Source organism: Tursiops truncatus, chromosome 17 (assembly GCF_011762595.2).
Source record: "Tursiops truncatus isolate mTurTru1 chromosome 17, mTurTru1.mat.Y, whole genome shotgun sequence".
NCBI classification, from domain to species: Eukaryota; Metazoa; Chordata; class Mammalia; order Artiodactyla; family Delphinidae; genus Tursiops; species Tursiops truncatus.
This window is the reverse complement of record NC_047050.1, coordinates 69,316,159-69,340,524: the sequence shown is the minus strand read 5'-3', so window position 1 is coordinate 69,340,524 and position 24,366 is coordinate 69,316,159. Positions and strand designations below refer to the sequence as shown.

Here is a 24,366-nt window from a genome sequence, read left to right as displayed (position 1 = left end):
GTCCATCCTCCCACCTTGATGAAACACTAACTGAGGTTGGTGGTAATATTTGGGTACTGTAGAAATCATCATGTTTTCCCCAAGCAACATTTCTCAAAGTGCAGTTTCTAGGCCATCAACTTTAAAACCAGCTGGGGAGCTTGTTAAAAATATCTGTTTCTGAGCCTTACTCCAGACCTGCTGGATCAGACTTGAGTGAGGGCACAAGGATGGTACCTTTTACTGAGCCTGCATCCCAGGTGGGTTTGATGCTGATAGTCTGGGGGAAACCCCTGTCCTCAGTTATAAACTACTTGGAGTTTGGGGTCCTTTCCATGTCTGTTTTTATTTCCACCAATCCTTCATCTCAAGTAACTCCAAACAAACATGCAACATAAGTTAAAACTGTATGCTTCATATGCAAGAACAGCTTCAAGGTAAGCCCCCAAATCTCCCCATCCTGAACCAGAAAGCCACTCCCTTAAGGCCAACTAATACAAAACACTGGGTTACCCAGCCACTCCTTTATTTTCTTCAAGAGGTGACCACAGAGATCTGGCACATAGCAGGTACTAGAAAAATATGTCGAGAGTTGAATTTATGCGCATCCTCATTGCTATCCCGGCCACCACTTCCCAGCTGTAGCCCAGCACTTGGGCAGCGGCAGTGTTGGTGCTAACCCTACTCTCCTCCTCGATTATAGTGGCCCACCCTCTGGACACCCCACATCTTCCATGGGAGCTGCCTCCAGGACTCTCAGAAAATATCAGTAAGCATCCTTTGATCTTTTCTTAGGAGACCTAGCTGGGTAGAAAGCTGTCTAGGATATCGGCACAGAAATTGATCCCTTCTGAATAAACCCTAGAGCCATTTACTGCTGTGGCATTTGTAGGTAAAGTGATTTGAATAAGACTCAAAAGCCTCTCTCTCACAGTTTACTCTGGTGTCTGACCCACTGTTGGTCTCTCCTTTGAGATAAAGCACTAAAAACTCTCATCAAAGACACAGGTCAGCTGAAAGGGGAAACTAGAAGAGGGAAGTAAATGGGCTGATGAATGAGGGTTATGTAGTGACTGCATTAAAAGGCAGGACGAAAAGAAAAATATGATGTATTTTACATCATATGATGTATGATGTAAAAGTATGATGTATCCTCTGGTTATTAGAAGGGAGGGACCTGTAATTGTTCCTTGGGGAATGGAAGGTTTTCCTGGTGATGGATTGTAAATATTTCTCAGGTGGGTTCTTATACAGGCATCGCTGAAGAATAGAATACCTCGTGAACTAGCTGGTGAGGTTAACCCTGAGTTAAGCGTTCGTTTCTGACCTTGCAGAGAGGTGAGCTGAGTCAGCCGAACTATTTGTGCGGGAACCCACGCAAGCTAAGTGATCAGTCCCATCCAGACACGAATGTTAGTGGCCTCTCTCCAAACGGCATCACCCCCATGGGAAGTGCAATGCCCCTAGGAGGTCTTCTTCAGGTAGATATTTAGACTCACAGGCCACACCTGGCTTTTAGAAGGATCAGGGCCAGGAAGCACTGTGTGCCAGCAGGCCATGCCAGCCATTCTTCTTTATCGAGATAACCCCTGGCAGCAACCTACACAGTAGTCCAGGATCCCCTAGGTAACAACTCAGGTACAAGGGAACGGGGCTCACGTGCAGCAGCCCCAGGACCCGCCCTGGCCTAGAAGCTTCACTCTCCACAGGAGTCAGTACCCCTAGTAACCACCGCATAGGTATAATTTCTAGGATGCCAGGATGGACGTGCCCACCTGAATGAGTCGTCACGCGGAGGGAGACCCAAAAATGATGGCTTCCCACCAGGTGTTTGTAGTTCCTCAGATACACCTCACCATCCACGGGCCTTTTTTTTTTTTTTTTTTTTATCATGGAGCATTGTTGTCTAGAAACACAGTTCACGGTTTTTATCTTATCAGGTTTCTATGGTAACCTGTGTTACTAGAAAGTTAGCCCAAGGTCAAATCTATCTTTACAGAAGGGGTTTTACTCACTCTTCCCACAGGGGATGGACAGGGAAGGGAAAGGGGGAGACCTCAAGCCTCTCTAATTTATTTTCTCTTCCTTCCACTTAGATATGACTTTCCTCAACGGGGTGTTTAAAAATGTGGGAGGAGTGGCCGAAATTTTTGGTAAGTTAAATCTGAACTTGCTTTTACTCCCCCAGGTGTCAGGGCGTGGGGTGTGTGTGGGAAATCTAAGGAAATTACCAGGGCCTTGGGCTCTGCCCTCTGAGCTCCCACAGCCTCGTCAGCAAGCTCCCAACAACGTGACCCTGGTCCTGATGAGAGTAGTGGTACCCTTTAGCGCACGGTGAGTCACTGAGTTGCCAGGTGGCTTCGTTGTCCTTCCTTCATTCATCCTGACCTCAACCTGGCCAGGAGGGGAATGGCATCCCTACTTTACAGGCAAGAAAACTGAGCCAAAGGAGTTAGGGACTTGCCCAAAGCCACACAGCCAGAAGGGACAAGGACTCCTCTGAGTCCAGAGCTTAGTCCCCTTCCACAAAAGTGGTTTTACTTTTCCTTCTCAACTACTGAATATACATAAAGTTTAAGAAGCATTCCACTGATCAGTTATGTATCTATCATTTGACTGTTAATCGCACGGCATTACGATGATTCCCATCACTGATGACTGAAAGTACCCAAAATAAGATTATAGTAAGATGGACATGAGCAAGGTGACTGCTATGGGATTAGACAATGCTGCGCGTAAAACTGCACTTAAAATGTATGTATGACCAAGTGCAGGTGCCCTGGAAGCTCTTGAATGAAAATGCATGTTTCTATAAACACATACACATACACCTTAGGGTGGCTTTTTCCATCAGCGTAGAACCATGTATTCATGTTTCTGATAAGGCTGTGTGGAAACAAAAGGCGGGAAGGGAAGTTTGAATGAGGTAGGAAGAAACTAGAAGAGCAGTGAACAGTTGAGGTGGACGTGGTCCTCACAAACAACTTTGGATCTCCCCAAGCTCCCCACGATGACCCTGTGTGTTTAAATCGGTGCTATGGGGTCACCTCATTAAGCACCTGACGATCATCCAATCAGAAAGGCAGAGAGCAGAGAGGGCGACCACGAGTTGTAGAGTCAAAAAGGTGGATACTGTTTTCTTGCCAGTTTTGTGTGCAAGAGCATTTTTGTTTAGGATAAGTCATTGTTGCTGGTGGATACCTCGGGCACGTCTCTGACCTTCTATTTCTTTACCCATGAAAGGGAGGAGGTGACAGAATAGCATCTGCCTTACAGGATTAACAAGACGTTTATGGGGGGAATTCCCTGGTGGTCCAGTGGTTAGGACTCCGAGCTTTTGCTGCCAAGGGCGCGAGTTCAATCCCTGGTCAGGGAACTAAGATCTGGCACGGCCCATGGTGCTGCCAAAAACAAGCAAACAAACAAACAAAAAACCCAAGAAGTTTATGGGATCATAGACCAAATGAAAGCTTTATAAAGCATTACTCACTCCATCAGTTTTAACTATTGTACTATTTAAAGCACTAACACACCATTGTAAAGCGATTATGCGTCAATAAAGATGTTAAAAATAAAATAAAAAATAAAATAAAGCACTTAACACAGTTTCTGGCACACAGCAGGTGCCCGCAAGTTATTAGTGTCTGTACCCCTTCTCTTCCTGCACTGATTTATACTTCTTTATTGCCAGGACTGTTATCATCAGGGATCCATTCAGCAAACTAATAGTGACTTAAATAATAAAGACATTTAATGATCTCACATAAGCCATCTGAAGGCACCAGCATTGGTGCAGTAGCTCAGCACAGGTATCAGAGACCCAGCAGGTTTGTTCTATATTACCCCACTGCTACCCTGGACATAATAGTTTTTTAGCTTTAGGCTTGGGGCCTCATGGCTGCAAGGTGGTTGCTGCAATTCCAGCCAACATATCCTCCCCATATTCAAGGAAGGAGAAAGGTGTAGCTCAGAAGGACCCTCTTACATGCCTTTATGCTTTATTAAGAAAGAAGTATTTCCCCAAAGCTTCTAACAGTCTCACCCTTAGGGTTTTGGGGTCACATTTGGGTTTCATGCTCAGCCCTAGACTAGCCCTTGTCTTGGAAGCATGGGATTACCACGATGAGCCAAGAATGACTAATAAACATTCCCAGGGACTTGGGGAGGAGGTTACCTTCCTTGAGTGCTTTTCAGTTTTGTTGGTAAGGAAGAGGGATGAATGGCTGTCAGGTGGGCAACCAACAGGGACCACGGCTAGTAAACCTGCTTCCCTTCAATTGTCTAGAATTGTCCTAAGTACACAGCAGGTGCTTAGTAGGTGATAAGGCACCATCCACCCGAGAAGGGGGCTCCCTCCTCAACTCTGGCTCCTGGTGCACCCTCCTCCCCTCCCCAGACTGCCTGGGCTCTCACTTCACCTGGCTGCAGGATGTCTTCACCAACTTCCCCGCACTGCTCCAGTTCGTGAATGGTATGAAGTGTGTGGCTGGTCTCTGCCCCCGGGACTTCGAAGACTACGGCTGTGCCTGCAGGTTTGAGATGGAAGGGCTGCCTGTGGACGCGTCTGACAGGTGAGCACGACCAAAACGTGAGCTCGTGGAAGCCCGGCTGAGGCCTGGGCGGAGCACAGATGCGGAAAACTCCCTTGGCTTCGTTGTGTGTGCAGGTGTATGTGGGTGTGTGCAATAAAATTTAAAATCTTAGAAGCATCCGGGGTTAGCAAGGATATGGCAAGTAGCTACTGGTAGCAGGAGGGTCAATTAGGACAAGTTGGTGGTATCTGTTAGAGTTTTATGCATATCACCTATAACCCAGTACCTCCAATTCTCTGTTCCTAAGGGACTCTGTGATGTTAGGCACGTTCTTTTACTTCTTTGTGTTCCACTTATTCATCTATTAAATGGCGGTAATAATAACACCTACCTCCTAGAGTTATTGTTTAGGATTACATGAGCAAATACAAGTTAAAGTGATTGGGATTTGCCTGGCTTATTAGGTCTGCAAGAGTATTTGCGATTGATAACAATATTAGTAGGGCTGTAGTAGTAGTAGTGATAGTAGTAATAGTATTGTGGGAGTCATACTCAGGCTGTAATAGTAGTAGTAATAGTAACAACATTAGTAGTAACAATTGTCTAGGTAGCTATAGTAGTATTAATAGTAACAGTGGTAATAACAGTAGTGACAGCAGCAGCAGCAGTACTAGTAAACTGGTGGTGGTGGTGGTGCTGTTAGTAGTAGTAGTAACAGTAGTAGTAGAATAGTTGTCACAGTAGCTGTAGTAATAGTAATAGTAATAATAGTAGTAATAGCATCAGTACTAATAAAACTGTAATGGTGGTGGTGGTAGTAGTAGTAGTAACAGTAATAGTAGAATAGTTGTCACAATAGCTGTAGTAATAGTAATAGTAATAATAGTATTAATAGCATCGGTACTAATAAAACTAATGGTGGTGGTGGTGGTAGTAGTAGTAACAGTAGTAGTAGAATAGTTGTAGCTGTAGTAGTAGTAATAGTAATAATAGTAGTAATAGCATCAGTACTAAGAAAACTGTAATGTGGTGTTGGTAGTAGTACTAGCAGCAGTAGGAGTAGTGGAAGTAGTAGTCGTAATAGTGGTAATTGGAGCTATAGTAACTGCAGCAGCAACAGGAGTGTGGAACCAGGAAATTGAACCCACATCTCACCCCTACTCCAGGACCATGTCTACACCTCACTGGTATTCTATTTGTGCCCAAATCCAGTGTGATAAAGTGTGTGCTTTCATCTATGCAGACTCCCAGGAGATAGGGAAGGATTCCCATTGGTGTAAGCTGTTTCTGCACCAGAAGGGCAGTGTGTCGTTTCTGGGACCATGAGCCAGCCTGTTGACATTCAGAAAGGGGGAGGCTGAATCTGTTCGGGGCACAGTGCCAGAACCATTTCTGGGAATGTGTTTTCCTTTCAGGTCCTCCCTTACCATTTCCTTTAGTTATTAAAACACCCACAAACCTAGAAGTCAAAGAAATGAAGCAGTAATTCATCCCTGTCTGAATGATCAAAGCGTTGATGGCCAGAACTGGCAGAATGGTGGGCCTACCCAATTTCAATTACTTTACACGTTGCAGGTGATGGAGGTGGGAATTTCCAGACTCCTGGAGGATAGATTATTTCCACCTCGAACTTGCACGCCAGATTCCAAAAACATTGCCATAGTTTATTGAGTGTCAACCACATGACAGGGTCTTTACAGACATTCTCTTGACTCCCCCAAATTCTTAGGAGCTGGGTAATGTGAGGAACTTAGTAGCTTGCCCATACAGCTGCCTGTGTGTCTTCTGCTTTACACTGGTTTCCACTGCTTGCTGCGTGCACTGCAAGCGCCACCTGACTCCCTTGTTTAGTGTCAGCCTCTCTCTGTGATCAACCTTGACCTTGGCACGTTACAGAGCTTTATGTGTCTCACTTTTCACATATGTAAATGCTCATAAGAATAGCAACTGCTGCATAGGTAATACAATTCAAATATCGTGTGTGTGTGTGTGTGTGTGTGTGTGTGTGTGTGTGTGTGTGTGTGTGTGTGTGTGTGTGTGTGTGTGTGTGTGTGTGTGTGTGTGTGTGTGTGTGTGTGTGTGTGTGTGTGTGTGTGTGTGTGTGTGTGTGTGTGTGTGTGTGTCCTAAGTATTTGGAAAAGGCCACCGCCAGAAACCAGCCAGAGACACAGAGTGATCATGCGCTGCCTGCCCCTCTTCTGACCCTAACCCACACTCTCGCCCTGACCCTTCCCCATCGTGCCACAGCTGTTGCTTCCAGCATCGCAGGTGTTACGAGCAGGCTGCTGAGATCGACTGTCTGCAAGACCCCGCCAAGCTCAGCACAGATGTCAACTGTGTCAGCAAGAGTATCACCTGTGGTGAGCATCTCCAGGTGTCCCAGGAGGCTGGGCTGAGAAATGACAGTTCAGAGATTGTAGGCCCAGGCTCCCAGGGTCCACCCTCATCACCATCACCATTGGCAACATCACTGTGTATACTTGGAGCCCTACGAGGGCCAGATCTATGGCATCTGTACCTTGCATGGAGTAGAGGCACAACAAATTCTTTTTGAATTGAAACAATAGCTGCTCAGCAGATTATTTGATCTACAATTTTATGCTCGTACCAAGCCTGGCCGCTTGAGAAGAGCAAATAGCTTACTACTTATGCACTGTATGATTTAGGGGGAATACCCTGACCTTCTACTTAACAACTGGGAACCTCAAAATGGGGAGGAGAAAACCTGCTTCAGAGATTTGCTATAAAAATTAAGTAATGCTTACATGTAAAACAATGTTACATTTAAGAAATGTAAACAATGTTAAGTGTAAAACACTTAATATGGTGACTGGTATCTGTTGAGAACTCAGTGACAGAAGTTGAGTCCACGAGGGATGAATAAGGCTGGTGTGGTTGTAGGAATCAGGCACACACGTCGGGTCAAATCTCAGCCCTCCACGTTACTAGCTGGGTGACTCCAGGAATTTTATTTCATGTCTCTGGACAATCCCGGCAGAAGAAGAATAGGCAAAGGCATTGAGGGAAGAGGACCATGGCAAGCTGGGGTAGTATATTAGGGCACCGTCTCTGAGTGCCTGTTATGTGCCACGGATGTTATACACAGCAACTCTGATCGTCCGAACAACCCTATTAGATGGGGGTCATCATCCCCAGTTTTCAGACAAGGCGAGGAAAGCTCAGGGAAATTAAATAACTTGCCCAAAGTCACATAGCTGCTAAGTGGCTAAGGCAGAGTTTGAACCCAGGTTTGACTGGTCCCACAGTCCAGGTCACATGGACTGGCTGGAGTTCAGAGCATCAGGAAGGGTGTAAGTTACAAGGTGAGGAACACAGTGAACACGAAGAAACATGACTCATTCATTCACTCGCTCAACTCACGCGCGCTGAGCACCTACACCAAGTGTAAGACAAGCGCCTACGTGTTGGGGGTGCCCTGGCCTTCTGGAATTTCCTCTTGGTTGTCAGACACCGAAAATCTCAGAAACAAATCATACGGTACGTTAGATAATGCTAAGATCTGCGGAAGAAAATAAATCAGAGGAAAGGCATAGGGAGGGCTGGGGTGTGGGTTCCTATTTAAATAAGAAAGTCAAGAGAAGCCTCCTTGGGAAGGTGACAGTTGAGCACAGACTGAGAGAAGGGATGCCAGCTTGTGGCTACTCAGGAGAAGAGCAGAGAGAGGAAGCAGCTGTGGTGGACCCCAGGCACCTGGTGTTTCAGAAACAAGGGGGACAGTGGGTCAAAAGTGGGGAGACGGGGGAGGAGTGCAAGAAGGTGAGGTCTGAGAAGGAACAGGGGGCAGTGGCTTTTACTTTGAGTGCGGAAGTTGCTCAAAGTTCTGAACACACACACACACACACAAAGGTATAGTTTGAAACCTGGGTTTGAAAAGGACCGTTCTGGCCCCTCAGTGAGAAGAGGCTGGGCAGCTGGGCAGGAGGCGGGGCGGCCAGTGAGGTCAATCACCTAGGCAGGGGGTGATCGGGGGTGGAGATGGGGACGCATGTCAGACTCAAATAGGTTGCAAGTAGCCGGTAGGATGGCCTGGTGGATCGGGTGTAAGTGCAGGGGAAAAGGAGCGCCTATGGCTCCCGGGCTGGGCCCACACGGCTGAAGGCATGGAGCTGGCGTGGATGAGATGAAGAAAACCGCAAGAGAATCAGGGCTTTGGGGGCAGAGCGGGAGTCAGTTTTAGAGTTTGCCCCACCTCTTAGGATTCCCAGTGAGCTCTTCCGGTCTGCTCTGCCCTCGCTCTGTGTAGAGTCCGGGGACGCTTGTGGGCACCTGCTGTGTTCCTGTGACAAGGCTGCCATGGAGTGCTTGGCTCAGTCCGGCATCAACTCTTCCCTGAACCTTCTGGACACGTCCTTCTGTCTGGCTCAGCCTCCAGGTAGGAAGATCCAGGCCCTGCATCAGCGGTGGGGATGGCGATCTGCGGCGGGGGCTGGTATGGGACCAATCGTAGCTGTGTTTCTTCAGATGCCAAGTCCAGCACCTTCTAACATTCTCCAAAACCACTTCTCTCATGTGCTTCCTCTTCAGAGACAACCAGCAGGAAAGAGCTGCTGACACTTCTGCCCAGAGGTAAGGTCTTCTCGGGAAGCTGCTCTTGTTTGGACCACAGGGCTCCGGCTACTGATGGGAGTGGGTGGATACACCTCCTCCACCCGGCCTGCCTCACCGAAGCTGGAGTGACCCATGGCACTGAAGGCGTGCCCACATCCCCCAGCCGGAGACGCCATTACTTCTGATAAACTCAGTTCACACCCAGAGTCAAATGGCCCTTTCTACGTAGACAGGTGTGAATTTAACCCAGTTAGGACGGAGACCCCAGGTTCTTTCTCTTGGCCTATAGTTGTAAGCAGGACAGGGTCCAGTGCTCAGACGGGGCAAGGCCCCTCCCGGCTGGGGGCGCTCCTGGCCACTGAGGCCTCCCGGGAACAGACCGGCTGTCCCCCTCCTCTGCCCCCCAGAGCCTGCAGTACAAGGAGCTGCCTGGATCCAGGTGAGGCTCCTTGAAGGGGAAGCTGTTTTCTCGTGTGTCACTTTTCAGGACAGGGTAGCCTCCTTATAACTGTCTACTGAACTAAGCAAGGGATGATTCTGACTCTAAAACATGCATCTTATGAAAAAAGTGAGAGTTAAGTTTATGCCCATCATTCCTTGTCTGCCAAAGTTCCCACGATCTTTCAGTCCCAATGCTGTGGGTACCCGGGGATGGGAAGTTCGAGGTGCACCTCGGCCAACCATCCCTCCTTTCCTGGGGCCGGGCTCTCTTTCTCAGAATTAGCACTGCAGTATTTGTTAAAGAGGAAGCCGATGTGGCTGTGTGTGCGTGGATGCAGGTGTGCCCGCGCCTATGAGTGTGTATGCGTGTGTGCACGTGTGGGTTTGTGTATGGGCACGTATAGGCTGACGTGTGTGTATGGCTGCGTGTGTGCGTGTGGGTTGTATCTCTATGGACGTTCTGAGTCAGCGCCCTTTTCTCTCTGCCATCTGCCTTCCCTTTGAACACAGGTCTTCTCAAATTGGGACCACACTCCATAGGCAAAAACCTTCGGAGTTTGCAGCCCTTTCATCGCCACAGCCTGTGTCCAATGGTGTCGCCTTCCCCACCAGAACCCAGCCCTGGCTGGAGTCCCTCCCGAGGGGGGGCCTTGCTGGGCACCCCTGTGTCCTGCGCGGTGTGCGAGAGGCAGAGGTATCCCGAGGCAGGACAAGCAGCCCTTCTGGGAACGTCTTTTACAGCCCCCTTATCCTCCTGCCCCATCCAGCCATCCAGCCTGTCCTTGGGGACCCTTGGCACTTGCATCCCTCACTCGTTGCTCCTGGGGCCTCTTTTTGCAGTGGTCCCTGTGGAGCCCACGGACTCCAGCCTGACGGCCCTCTCAGGAGAAGATGAACACAGGGGGACTGGTATGGAACCCAAATATCCGTGGGTTGTTTTTTTTTTTTTTGGTAGAGTAGCTTTATTTTTTTTCTTTTTTTAATTTTTTTTATTGGAGTATAGTCGATTTACAGTGTTGTGTTAGTTTCAGGTGTACAGCAGTGATTCATTTATACATATACATATATCCCTTCTCTTTCAGATTCTTTGCCCGTGTAGGTTATTACAGAGTATTGAGTAGAGGTCGCTGTGCTCTACAGTAGGTCCTTGTTGTTCATCTATTTTATATATAGCAGTGTATATTTGTTAATCCCAAACTCCTAATTTATCCCCCCTCCACGTTTCCCCTTTGGTAACCATAAGTTTGTTTTCAAAGTCTGTGAGTCTCTTTCTGCCGTGTTTTGATTGTGCCAGCTGCCTGCTTGCTGGGATTATCTCCCTTAAAGTGCTCCCTGCCTGGGCTTACAATGGAACTGCCTCAGGAACATTCTAGAACCCCTCCTACTTCCTTTTGACTGCCAAATCTCTTCTCTACTTGCTCAGCTTTCTCCCACACTCCTAGTCCCACCTTAGGAGAATTGTCAGATAAAGCGCAGACCCCGCCCTCGACCATCTGACATTGAACTTCAGATCAACACCACATACTTCGTTAATATAAGTATGTCCCAGGATTTGCACGGGACTTACTTCTACCAAAATTGTATCTTTTGTTCATGCGAAATCCAAATTGAACTGGGCATCCTGGGTTTTTATTTGCTAAATCTGGCAACTCTTCACCTCAGGGACATCCCGCTGCACACCCACCGCTCTGCAAGTTTGCATATCGCTCTCCTCTGCTGTTGCTGCTGCTGCTTCTGCCAGGTTAAAAGCAGAGGCTCATGTGTTCACCCCCAGCCATCCTCCATGTCCAAGGGCGTGTCAGCCCCAACGGCTTCCGGACAGCCCGTGCCTTGGAGACCGGGTCCAGAGAAAAGAGGAAATGGCACCAACACCAAACCAAAGCTCCACCACACGCCCTGCTTCCGACCGGCAGCCATTCCCAGCATGACTGGCAGTGGCCATGTCCCTGCTAAATTGAGGATAAGCTGCGGGCTTCACGGCCCCACCAGACGATCACAAAATAACCCCAAATTCGTACATTTTCCACTTTCTTCAGCCTGAACCATCATCCCATCATCCCTTTGTGGCACAACCCTGGAAAAGACTCGAAGTAAATAAGCTTCCTCAACGAGTCTAGAGTCCAACGGGAGGAAGTGAGGGGATACACTCTCATCTTCGCTCCCCAACACACACGCGCTCACCCCCTCGCATCCATGACCTAGGCAGTGACCACAAATGCCCTCAGAGGAGGGGGCAGCCTGAATGCGGGCTCAAAAATCAATCACGCAGGTGCAGGTGGGACAGTTTGTGAGGAAAAGGTCTGGGGTTTGTAGTTGTTCTCTCACCATTATGGGATGAAATTATGTTTTGGAGTCAGGCAGGTTTGGGATGGATTCCCTGCTCTCCTAGTTTTCATCTGCGTGACTTGGGAAGCGTGGTTTAAGCTCTTTAAGCTTTAATTTCCCCTTTGCATAAAGCAGGTATCAGCATTTTTTTATGTTAAGGGCCAGATAGTAAATATTTTAGACTTTGTGGACCAGAGGATCTCTGTCGCAACTACCCAACTCTGCCACTGCAGCAGAAAAGCAGCCATAGACAATCTGTAACTGGATGGGTGTGGCTGTGGTGCCAATAAAACTTTATTTACAAAAACGGGCTGAGGGCAGGGACATAGTTTACCAATCCCTGGAAAAGGATGATTATCCCGGTCCGTTGTGGTGACCGGAGAATGAGACAGAGCATGGGAAGATTCTGGGCCAGCATCTTCTTCCAAAAATTCTAGTGTGACTATAAAAAATCGCATACAATGTCAAATCACATGCAGGATACTGGACGACCTGCCTAAAATACATCATCTCATTTAATGCTCATACAACCCTATGAAATAACTGCTGTAACCTCCATATTGAGATGGTACATTGAGATGGAGAAAGAAGTTGTCCAAGCCGAGAGCTGGGTGGTAGGGCTGAGATCTGAGGCTTCCACTGTCTCCATCCTTACTTCTAGACCTGAACTCCCTCTTCAGCTGCCTTCCCCAACAAAGCCATTCCAACCAGGGGAAATAATGGCCCTTTCTCCCAAAGCGGTCATTTGCTGGTCTCTTTGCCTAAACACAGCACTGGCCCTTATCTGGCCTCTTGTCCACTGAATTGGGAAGGAATGGTGCAACAACATTCCAGACATACTCTGATCAGATTGCCATGGGCCTTCTCTCCTCTGCCCAGCTGAGGTGCTGAGCTGGGTTGGTAACTGAGATGTGGTGGTTTCCTTTCACAGTGGCAGCTGAGACCAGAGCTGCCCGACTGACCATTCTCTCCAGGACAAGTAAGCAGAGGGGACTACATAGGAGGACAGCAAGAAACCCAGTGGAGAAATGCCATCTAAATATTTGTGTTCAGTTCTGGTGACCAGTTTTTGACATGGCCTGGAGGAAATATTATTATACCCATTCTGCAGATTATATCAGAAACTGGGGCTCTGGGAGGTTAAAAGCCCTGTCATTCAGCAGTGACTTGTAGACTGGTTTCTAACCCCAGACTTCATTCAGGCTTTCTGTTATACAATAATGATTCACAGAGAACAACCTCCTACTTAAAAATATCTAGACCGAGATGTCATCAGAAGAATTAACATATTTACTTTGCTTGTGGTCATTAACAACCACGGCTCCTTTATTAATAAGTATAAATAACTGATAATAACGGTTTACTAACACTAAGAGTGACTAAGTAAACAAATGGATTCCTTGCTTAATACGCAGTGACATTGTTGAGGACCTCCGACGTGTCGGCGGGCTCCTAGGCCCCTACGCACCTTCTCTGAGTTAATCTTCCCTCACCCTAGAGGCCCGCTGTTATCCCCATTTTACAGATGAAGGAGGAGCTCTGAGAGGTGGGGTCATTTCCCCAGGGTAGTACAGCTTAGTATTCCTTTAGTTCTGAATCTGTACCTTCTGCCTTTGACAAGAACCATCTGCCCCAGCTTAGAACTGCCAAGATCTTCTCTCTTTGCTGAGCATTCGTGTGCACATCAGGAAATTTCAAAGGCTGATTTTCACATAACATCATCATAAACTTGGTCTCTGGCACATTGAAGTTAAGGCAGTTCCTTCCTTTCCTAAGCATTTTGGAGTTCCCACCTCTGGCTCTCTGGGGTACAGCCAGAAGGGAAAACAGTAGCCTAGCATAGTGGTTAAGTGGGTCAATTTTAGCCAGGTGGCCCAGGTTTGCATGTCACCATTTCCTGGCTCCGTGACCTTGAGCAAGTGTGTCCCCTTTCTCCTTTGTGAAGGAGGGTGAGCGTAGTACTAACTCACGGGGTTGTTATTGAGTTAATGTAATCCAAACACTGAGTGCTGTCTATGGCATGTAGTAAGTCTTAGTTCATTCTGGCTGCTGTAACAAAGTACCACAGACTGGGTGGCTTATAAACAACAGTCATTCATTTCTCATGGCCCTGGAAATCCAAGATCAAGATGCCAGCATCGTCAAGCTCTGGTAAGAGTCCACTTCTTAGTTATGGACGGCTGGCTACCTTTTCACTGTGTCCTCACATGGGAGAAGGGATGAGGGAGCTCTCTGGGGTCCCTTTTATAAGGACACTAATCCCATCACAAGGAATCTACCCTCATGACTTAATCACCTCTCAAAGTCCCATCTCCAAATGCCATCCTGTTGGGGGTTAGGTTTCAATATATGAATCTGGGTTGGGGGGAAACACACACTCATTCTACAGCATACGAGAAGCTTAGTGACTGTTAAACAGCAACAGATTCATTTCACAAAGAAACCAGGGCTCAGCAGCCTTCCTAGAGCCACACCACAAGCAACTGGAATCACACAGTTCTGCCGCCTTATTCTCCTCTGTTCAAAAAATGCGATTTTTATGTTTATTTATTTTCATTCAAATTCTGGAGAAGTCTGCTTTCTCAAAGTATTTCAACAGCCTCACCTGCTTCTAGCATGACAAGTTGTGACTGTGTTTATCAGCAAGCCTGAGTCTGGGGTTTTTTTAGCTCAGCAGGGACCCTGCCCTCACAGCTCTCCTGGGAGGCGACCAGGGGTAGAGCAAGGAGCACGTTGCCTCCTGGGCTCAGTGGGATGGCAGCTGCCTCTGGAGACCAAGATGGGACAGACTGGAGTTAATGCCTACTCCCTCTCTCTTCTTCTAGGGACAGAACCAGGCCAAGTCCAGGAAGACACAGAAGATGCAAGGGCCACACCTTCTCCAGGTAAGCGTGCTCAGCTTTGTATATGTTGTATATATTGTTGTCCCCCATATATTTATGAAAGCAAGTGTGTTCCCCAGAATGAAAGAAATCATTGAAGCCAATTTACTTTTATATCCCCCAGCCCAAAATTAGACAAGTGCAATCAGAAAATAGATCCATTAGTAGGAAGATATTGAAATCTACCTGCTAAAGAAATGCATTTAGAAAAATATAGAAAACTGTACTTAGCTGTCTATTTAAATCCACGTTATAAAAATGGCTACTTTTAATATTTGAGGATGCTTTCCCCCAGTCTGCCCCAACCCACAGTGAGCACATCTGTGAACATAAATAAAATGAATCTGAGACCACTTGGCAGCCATGGTTTTGCAGTCTGCATTGTATCACTTCATACAATGAGAAGATACTCCCCTGACATGAAATATTTTTCTGTAACATGATTTTTAGAGACTGTGCAATGGTTTCTTGTATGGAATCCTATAAATTGTTTAACCAGTTATTTCCAACATGTGTTATTATAAATAATAGATATGCACTTTCTTTATGCCCATCCACTTCTGATACATGCCTAGAAGTTGAATTGCTGGATAAAAGGTATAATCATTTCAGGGCTCTCAATATGTTGCCAAGTTGCCCTGGAGAAAAACTGAACCAATTTACATTCATATGCACATGCCAGGGGCCAATAGTGCCTACTATTATTTGAAACCAAGTAAACAAAAATCCTGTACCCATTTTTAATAGAAAATAAAGGTAGCTCATTATTTTCCACTGTTCCCTCTGATTCACCTTTGTGGGGTTGGAGAGCTGGGCAGGATACTAAACCTAGGAGACTGAGGTTACGACAGAACTACTAAAGGGCTGCTTCTAACCCATGCGGACCAGTGCTGAGCTTCTGAGACGGAAGCCCAGATGTATAAAGCAAACCAATACGGTGGATTTGGGGAAGGACTGCAAGTCAGAGGCCCAGGTCTTACCCAGAGCTCTGGGAGCTGAGCCTGGGTCAGCAGATGAGTGGGCACAGAGCCTACGGAGGCTCCCTTGGTCTGGACCACACTGGGCTGGAGATCTGGCCTGTGGGTTGGAGACCTCTCTGCCTCCAGCCAAAGGAGCTGGTGGGCCTGAGGTCTGAGAGCAAAGGGAGATCCAGACAGTGCCAGGGAGCCTGCATGGGGCAGGCAGAGCCACATCACGGGCAGCCTTGACGGCCATGGAGAGGACCTTGCACTTAATTCTGAGTACGAGGAGAAGCTGATGCAGTGCTTTGAGGAGTCTGCATTCCTGAGTACTGTGAGTTGGCTTAATCTCTCCACCATTCTTTTTATCTCTTCACCCGCGAGCATCATCATGGACCTTCGCTCGGCAGGCTCATGATGGTAAACACAGCACAAATATAGGCCTGAGAGGCTATGACTTTTCTCGCCCACGAGATGTCATCCAGGTGGCCTAGCTTGGGGTCCTGTCAGTTTTGTTATCGCAGGAAATTTGGAAATTCTCACGTAGTGTCCATGGATCCCCGAGTCTCTGCCCTGATGCCTGCAGAACCAGTTTGAAGACACTCTCCCGATGCTCTGTCTGCATTTGGCCCTGACTACATGTCCATCTGCAAACCTCCTCTTGAACCACTTTTCAGATATGGACCATAAAGGTATGTGTTTTCAGGGTCTGCAGAGATTGTTGCCACAGCTAAAGGTGTAACCATCGTCCCTGCCGGCATTAAATCTCTGGGGTTGGCTGTGTCATCCGTCAGAAGTGGTCCTGAGGAGACATCTGGAAAAGGTGAGCAGAAGCAGGCAGAGATGTCTGTCCTCTCCCGGCCTCGGGATCCTCTGGTGAAGTCGTTAACCAAGCCCCTTCGGCTACCGCATCGTACTGTGACTGTCCCACTTGGTGCCACTAGGAGGCGCCATCCCTCCTGCCGCTTGAGCACTTCGATTCTCAGAGCGGGCAGATGAGCCTGCAGCCATCAGCGGCTGGAGGCCGAGCCGGGGAAATGAACCCCTGACCGAGGGCTCTTGTCGCTCTTACTGACCCTGAAGGAAAGCGCTTGGCGTCATGCGCAGCGTGGTTTGCTGGAAAGAATGAAACACTTGGGTTGGGATGGTACTCCTCCCTCGGGTGCCTTGGCAAAGGCCCCGCACCGGCAAGCAGCCACAGCCAGTGGGACACACAGGAGGACTCTGCTCATGCCTGGGCAAGCCCTCCACGCATGCAAGGCTCTCGAGAGGGGGGCTGGGGAGGAGCCCTGTGCAGGCCTCCGGCTTCGTGGTCCTTCCCCCTCTGAACTGAGGACAATGGAGTTTGCACAGTGGACTTTCGCCTAGCTTAGCACAAGCTGCAGGCTGAGGAGGGGAGAGGAGAAGGAGGCCAGAGAGAGAGACAGAGAGACAGAGAGTCCTTGTTTCTCATCAGCCTGTGACAGGTTCACCTTCCTGCACCTGGGAAGCGGGGGCAACACTTGGGTGATGCCACAGCTTGGAGAGATGCTCTTTTGTCTGACATCCCGGTGCCCGGAGGAATTTGAATCTTACGGCTGTTACTGTGGGCAGGAAGGACAAGGCGAGCCAAGGGACGCTCTGGACAGGTACGGCCGGGTGAGGATGGCGGGTGGGCGGTGTTGATGCTGCAGTGAGAGATGATAGCCTTCCTCGATGGGTGGTGAAGCCCATACGTGGTCAAGCACAAGCACTACCGAAAAGCCACAAGTCTGCCTGACCCCGCCTCCGGTTGTGGCCTCCAGGACCGAGTGAGAGTGGTTAAAGGACAGGGGAGAGTTGAAAAGAGAGGATTAAGGAGCAATTGTAGCCCCCTATGGGTTGGAGCCATCACAAGTTCCCTCGGGGTGTCCATCAGCTGGGGGCACACTGTGAGGCTTTATCAGGCCAGATGGGTGGGTCTAAAAAGCAAGAACATGATCCATTCTCATCTATTTCCTGAGGTCTTGCTCTTTGCTGGACACCTTCCTAGATGCAGTTCTTTATTTACGTTCGAGATAGTTACTCTGTTCTCTTTTAAGGCTATGGACAAAGGGGGTACCTTATGGATGTGAGGTTAACTGTTCTATTATGTAAAAGGTTGGAGGGAGTGGGTTATTTTTAGCTCATATGGTATGCTAGAAGTGGTACCCTTCCTCAAGACTCTTTATTTCCATCTTTTGGAAAATTATTATAATAAATATGCAAGTCACCCATCTTTTCAGTCAACAGAGTCACAATAAAAACACCAAGCTTTTTAAAAAAGAGTAAGATACATCCGGTGTGATGGACACTGCCTTAGATGTGGCATCCTTGTGCAGTCCACAACCTGAACAACCATACATGGTGGCCCTTGGGATGTATATAAATGAGTCCACTGGCACTGGAAAGGAGGCACTGGCTTCTCTCATCAATATAGGGAGTATGGGATAAGCAGCCCTGGAGGGAGTTCTGGGGACAGCTGGGGGCTCTAGGCAGTAAGCGATTTTCCTTGCTCTTAGGTGCTGTTTGTCCCATCACTGCTGCCTGGAGCAGGTGAGAAGGCTGGACTGCCTGCTCGAGAGGCTTCCTCGGCCACCAGTGGTATGCGTGGATGGTACCCCCAAGTGTAAGTGCTGTGAGCCAGCAGAGTGGGTTGTTCTTTCATTCAAGTCAGCACCAGGACCACAGCTCATCTTATAGATGCTTTCCCAAGCACTTGTTCATCTCTAATGTGATTTAAAACGTTTCTTAACTTTGAGGCACACATTAGTACTCCTATTCCACAGAGGAGGAGACTCAAGTTCAAGAGGCTAAGTCAGCTGACAGAAGGCACAGAGCCAGTAAGAGCAGACGGGGAATGATGTAAATTAGCCATGCTTACTGAGTGCTTCCCACGTGCTCTTCTGAGTTTTTCATGTGTATTAACAGAGTTCATCCTCACACCAATCCTATGAGGTAGCACCACGAGACTTCCCATTTTACAGAGGCGGCGACTGAGGTCCAAGACCACACAGGTAGACGGAGGTGATAGAACTGGGGCTGGAACTGTGAAACCACAGAGCCTCAGACCCAGAACCGAGTCTTCACTGAGCCAGTGGGTCTCTTTTCCTGAGAAGCAGAACGCTTTTCCCAAGTGAGGTCCCCTGAGGAAGCCCATAAAAAGGGGAGTGTCTCCAGCTGAAGGAGGAGGTGGGCTTGCATCTCCACTCCTCCCAGGTGTGGAAGCCAGAGGTGCCTCCATGGCCATTCAGGGCCGGGGGGGGGGGGGGGGGGAGGGGGGAGGGGGGATATTTGGAAACAGCCCCACCCTCAGGAGCCTCACTCTGTTGGGCTTGCTTTACAACTGGCTTCATCTCCATTCTCTGGCTGCACTTCCCCATGTACATCAGTGGATGTATTTCCCTTACCCTTTGCAGTTTAAAAGGAAATGGTCCCTATAGCATTTCTCGAGAGCCCTGAGAGGGTTTGTCTCACCCTCACTGTTTATCTGGGGAAGCCCCAGGCTGAGGCTTCAGTGCCACCTCCTCCCTCGGCCTCCAGGAATCCCGGCCTTGGAGGATCGTGTGTGCCTCTCACCTCCCAGGAGGGAGCTCTGTGCTTTACATGTCACTTACTCATTCATTCATTCACCCAATTATCTGCTTATGCAAAAAACCTCCATCGGGACCTAGGAACACAGTGAACAGACATGATCCCTGCCTCAAACTGCTCACAGCCCGCAAGGAAGAGAGACAAGCAAGGGACTCTTCTATTATCATTAGTATTGCTACAAGGTGGTACAGGTGCCCAGGACCGTGGTGAAAGGGGTTTTGAGCCCGTGGAATATGGCAGCCAGGATGGGAGAATTTGGGAGAAGTTAGAAGGGCAGTGAAGGAGGTTAACAGGTTCCCAGGTGGCCGTGCTGGGTGTGGGTGTTCCAAGAAAAAGGAAGAGAAAGACTGTGGCCTTTAGGGAACTCCTGGCAGTTTGGGAACGACACGTGGTTCTGTATTTCGGGAAGAGATAGTGGGAGTCGCGGGACCATGGTGATGCAAGGTGAGGCTGGCGAGACAGGTACCAGATCACGAACCCAAGGCTGAAACATTTACATTTTGTCCTCTAGGGGGTGAGAAGCCAGGGGTGGGTTTAGAACCCATGAGTGACAGGATCAGATGATCGTTGTCTGTGATGCAATCACGCCTTGAGGTCCCACCTGCTCAGCTAAAGGCGCCTTCATCCCTCTGGTCTCACTGAATCCAGGAAGGTTGTGTGTGTCGTTCAAACTCCTACAGGGCTTCTGTGAACTGGTTCCGACCCTCTGTGAGCCCTGAGCACCGTGTCCCGTAGCAGCTGCAGGTGTCGGGTTGTGAGAAATAAGGGCATCTCGGAGCCTGCTCCGGGCCACCCCACATAAGGCACAAGGGCCCAAGTGCAGAGCTGCTCTGGGGAACAGGCTCAGGTCTGGGCCCACTCTGCTCTTCCATGTCTCTTCTTTCTGCCTCCTGCTGTGGAGATGCAACGAGTATGTCTGGGGCTGATGTGAAGGCCAGGGTAGGAGATGTGAAGCCCAGGGTAGGAGATGTGGAGGGTCAGTGTGATGAGAAAAGTTCTGGTTGACGAATACTTCACGGTAGGATCAGACAAAAAAACATTAAACGGACCAAATACGTCTTTGAAAACCACAGACAAGGATAACGTTTGCAGAATGCTTGCCTATGTCCGAGCACCTTCAAATACATTATTTCCTTTGAATCACACGCGTGTTCTGCATGCCAACCCGCACTACATGCAATTGAAACCTTCAAGAAATGAAGTAGGGTCACCAGACGGAGCAAATAAAAATACAGATAGCAAAGATACATGTATTTCTGCTGTGATAGTAAGAACCATAGGGTGGGATTCGATGGGAACCCACAGGAAAGACACTCCCTTTAGCCAGAGGGGCTGGAGGAAGCTTTCTGGATGTGGTGGGGGGATGCCGGGTGGATTCCTGACGGACGAGTATGTGCTAACCAGGAGGAGAAAGTTAAGAATATTCCCAGTAGAGGACTCAGTGGACGCAGGACCAAGAGGTTCAGGACGGAGCCGGGGAGTACAGGGCAGAAGGGGCAAGCATCCTGCGGTGTCTCAGGTCTGCTACTCTGTTCTTGCCCCCTAAGGTGTAGGGCAGAGCCTGTGTGAGAAGCTGCTTTGTGTCTGTGACCAGACAGCGGCTGAATGCCTGGCCTCTGCCTTCTACAACCAAAGCCTCAAGTCACCTGGCAGACAGGAGTGCCAGGGCCACCGGCCGTCCTGCGAGGATGGCAGGATTTCAGCTTCGTCCCTTGGCTCCAGCTCTGAGGAGAACAGCGTGGAGGCCCCGCCGCCCAGGGAGGGCCTGAGAAGAACCAGAAGATTCCTGGGGAAGTCACTTGGTCTCCTGGGGACCAGGCCACAGCGTGGCCCCAGATAGATTCCCAGAGAAAATGACCATCACACCCTATCGTTCTGTCCCTCCTGCTACTGTAACCTCTCTGGGCCCATCTCCATCCTCTCTGTCCTCAGCAGAGGCTCAAGGCGGGAAGAGGCAGGAAGACCCTTGCACATGTGCACTGTGATGTTTGTCAGCTCACATCCAAATGTGTCTTTGGAGAAGGCAAACGAGGGGGTGGTTATATGTTTCCTGGAGTGCACTGTAGGGGCTCAATAAATATTCCCATCAACGTGCACTGTAGGGGCTCAATAAATATTCCCATCAACGTTTCTTTGTCTGGTTTGGTTTTGAAGATGCTGGTACATGAATAGATGGCAAAGGTGAGATGGCAGAGGAACGGAGGGGGAAAAGATATCTTCACTCCCCAATCACTGAAATCACAATCTTCTATTAAAAAAATAGAGAAGGGAGTATGTTTAATCAATCTTATGAGATCACCTATGAGTCACCAATAACCCACCAAAGACATATGCCAAGGACTGAGATGACAGCTCTTCCGGTATGTTATTAAGAGAATGGCCTCAGCCACCTCCATGAAGAATCACTGATAACCCTGTCTTGGGTCCGGCAATATTAAATTGATTTAAAAAAAAATGATAGGGTTTATCCCAGTGGCTGGACGTTTGGGGGATGCCAATGCCCACTCAGACACAGACAAATGTAATAGGAATTACAAAAAAATGGAAACTATATCCCTCCATCCATCCATCCATCCACCCATCTGATAGTTATTGAGATTTTACTGTGCATCAGGCAAAAAGGCAATGTGCTTCCGGAATCACCTTCAATATTTCATAAGGACACGAACTATAGTTCACATCACACCCTTGGTTCTCTATTCTCATAAATCACGTGTCCTGCAGTGAGACGATACAGGGTCCCTGCCTGCTCCTCAGACAGGCGGGAAAGCAGAGCCTCTGAAGAGTTCGTGTTTGTGACCTTCTCATGGTGTGGAACTATCCTGACGTTAAAGAATTGAAAACCTTAAGAAATCAAAAGGTCGTGGTGCCAAGCCAGCAGCTGATACCCTTCCCTACCTTCCAGGGAAATCACCTGATGAGCACCTTTTGATGAATCCAACACATGAGATATCATCTCACACCAGTCAGAATGGCCATCATCAAAAAATCTAGAAACAACAAATGCTGGAGAGGGTGTGGAGAAAAGGGAAACCTCTTACACTGTTGGTGGGAATGTAAATTGATACAGCCACTGTGGAGCACATTGGAATCTTTTTTTTTTTTTTTGCGTGGCATGTGGGATCTTAGTTTCCCAACCAGGGATCTAACCCGTACCCCCCGCAGTGGGAGCGTGGAGTCTTAACCACTGGACTGCCAGAGAAGTCCCTCACGTTGGAATCTTTTGAATAATGTGACCTTTTAAGTAACAGCTGAAATTTGGGTCCTCCCAGAAGCGGACCCTTAGACAAGGACTTGAGAGCAAGTGGTTTATTTGAAAAGTGCAGGAAACGCTGAGGGGAGAACAAAGGGATAAGACGGCAGAGGAACGGTAGCCAGTGAAAGCTGCGTTACCAAGGCAGTTGCCCCTGGAAGTAGAATACGCATAGCACATGCGCGCGCGCGCGCGCGCACACACACACACCCGCTGCGAGAGGAGACAGACGACCTTCTATCAGATCAGTCTTTACTCCCATGGAGGGCGATGTCTCCTGCCTGCTGCACCTGGCGGCCGGAGGCTCTGGAGGCTGAGGAAGCCTTTAGGCAAAGAAATGCAGGTGAGAGTGTCTGGCAATCAGCCTGCAGGCACTACAGCGGTCATGGCGAGGCGGGCCACTAATGGCACTCCCTTCCTTTAACCCAGCAGGTGTGTGCTAAGTGTCCGCTTCCCATGGCCGGCACCGTGCTAGGCTGCCCACACGTATGGTGACTGCCTGCCTTCTCCACACCTTCACCTGAGGCAGCTGAATGTTGCTGAAGGACAAAAGCAACTGAGCTGACCCACTTCACTTGAAGCTCATGACCACAGAAACCTCAAATGGACGCTCAACCTTTTCTTAGTAAGCTGAGTTTTCTGCTCTCCAAGACAACTGTTTGGTCCCTTTCCTCCTCTCCTCAAACCTTCCACACCTCCCCTTGCTCTCAGCTGAGAACTGTCCAGAGCGGAAGGGTCTGAGATGTTACCTTATTTGTAACTTAACAAGTTGGTCTGCATTTCATGGATGCTGGCAGAAGATACGAGATGCTTGGGTCAGAGACAAAGGACTTTATTACTTACAGTAATGGCAGTAGCCTGAGTATGATAATTTATGCTGGTTCCTCAAGCCCTGGGCCAATGCAAAGAGGGTCAGGTAACACCCACACACAGGGTGGGTTTCATTACACAGGGAACCTAAAATATTTATTTATTGGCCACAAGCCTGCCTTTTACCCCAGAAAAGAGATCATCTGTATTATACAGGACAAGAAGCATGTCTGTCCTTGGCTCCAAAGGGAGATGCCATCTCTGTGTTCCAAGTCTGTAGGATGTACTATATCCTTAAAAAAGATAATCCAGAATAAAGATAGTGTCTCTGTTCACAAGACATGCAGAAATGCAAGGCACATGGCTACAATGACCTCACCTAATACTCCATTGAGAAAACTGAAGTTTTCCCGTGGGAATGTCCTGATCTTCTTGCCACCAAAGCTACAAAATTACCGGCGGTCTTTGTCTTCCTTCCTGTTTCAACGAAAAAAGTGTTCCTTATCCATGTCAAAGGTCAACCCCTCCACCTACGCTCTGGGTACAGTACCCCCCTATTGCCTTTTCCAGGGCTTGATTCCTGCAAACATTTCCTTTTTATTCTCTATCAATTCATCCCTCTCTTCTTCTATATCATTCTAATCAGCATGCAAACATGCCCTAAAGTCTCCCATCTTTAAAAAATCTCTCCCTTGACTCATTAAACTAAGATGGTGGAAACATGAAATTATAAATCTGATGCTCTTAGATTTAATCTTGTCCTTAAATACCACACTAGGTGGTGCTATACTGGGTATCTTTTGCCTGACTTCACATCATCCAACCCTACCTTACTCCAGATCCTGCCGTGATAACCGGTTCCACACAGGCTTCCACCCGCCTCATGCACGGGGGTGGAATCTGACAACGCCTGCCTTCTGCACTTCTACCCTTCGTGCATGCGACACAGGACTTCTCTGAGAAAAAGGCATGGCACGCCTTGGGAAACTGCCCAGCACTCAAGCACACACAATCCAAAAACGCGG

General features: G+C 48.5%; 1 protein-coding gene across 1 annotated transcript; it reads left to right on the top strand.

The window, feature by feature from the left end:
* Positions 1-397: 397 nt before the first annotated feature.
* OC90 (otoconin 90) lies at positions 398-21,265 on the top strand. The gene is made up of 13 exons (XM_033842881.2): positions 398-416; positions 683-748; positions 2,076-2,132; positions 4,376-4,550; positions 6,759-6,871; positions 8,776-8,904; positions 9,057-9,098; positions 10,362-10,430; positions 14,672-14,731; positions 16,394-16,510; positions 17,144-17,315; positions 18,207-18,313; positions 20,826-21,265. The coding sequence occupies exons 1-13, from the start codon at positions 398-400 to the stop codon at positions 21,116-21,118; spliced, it is 1,419 nt and encodes a 472-aa protein (XP_033698772.1). The 3' UTR covers positions 21,119-21,265.
* Positions 21,266-24,366: the final 3,101 nt, after the last annotated feature.

What these genes read in the sequence shown, in the direction of transcription:
- OC90 (XM_033842881.2), top strand. An exon ending in CCTGTGGACGCGTCTGACAG is followed by an intron (nt 4,551 to 6,758) that starts GTGAGCACGACC and finishes ATCGTGCCACAG; the next exon opens with CTGTTGCTTCCAGCATCGCA. An exon ending in GCTGACACTTCTGCCCAGAG is followed by an intron (nt 9,099 to 10,361) that starts GTAAGGTCTTCT and finishes CTCTTTTTGCAG; the next exon opens with TGGTCCCTGTGGAGCCCACG.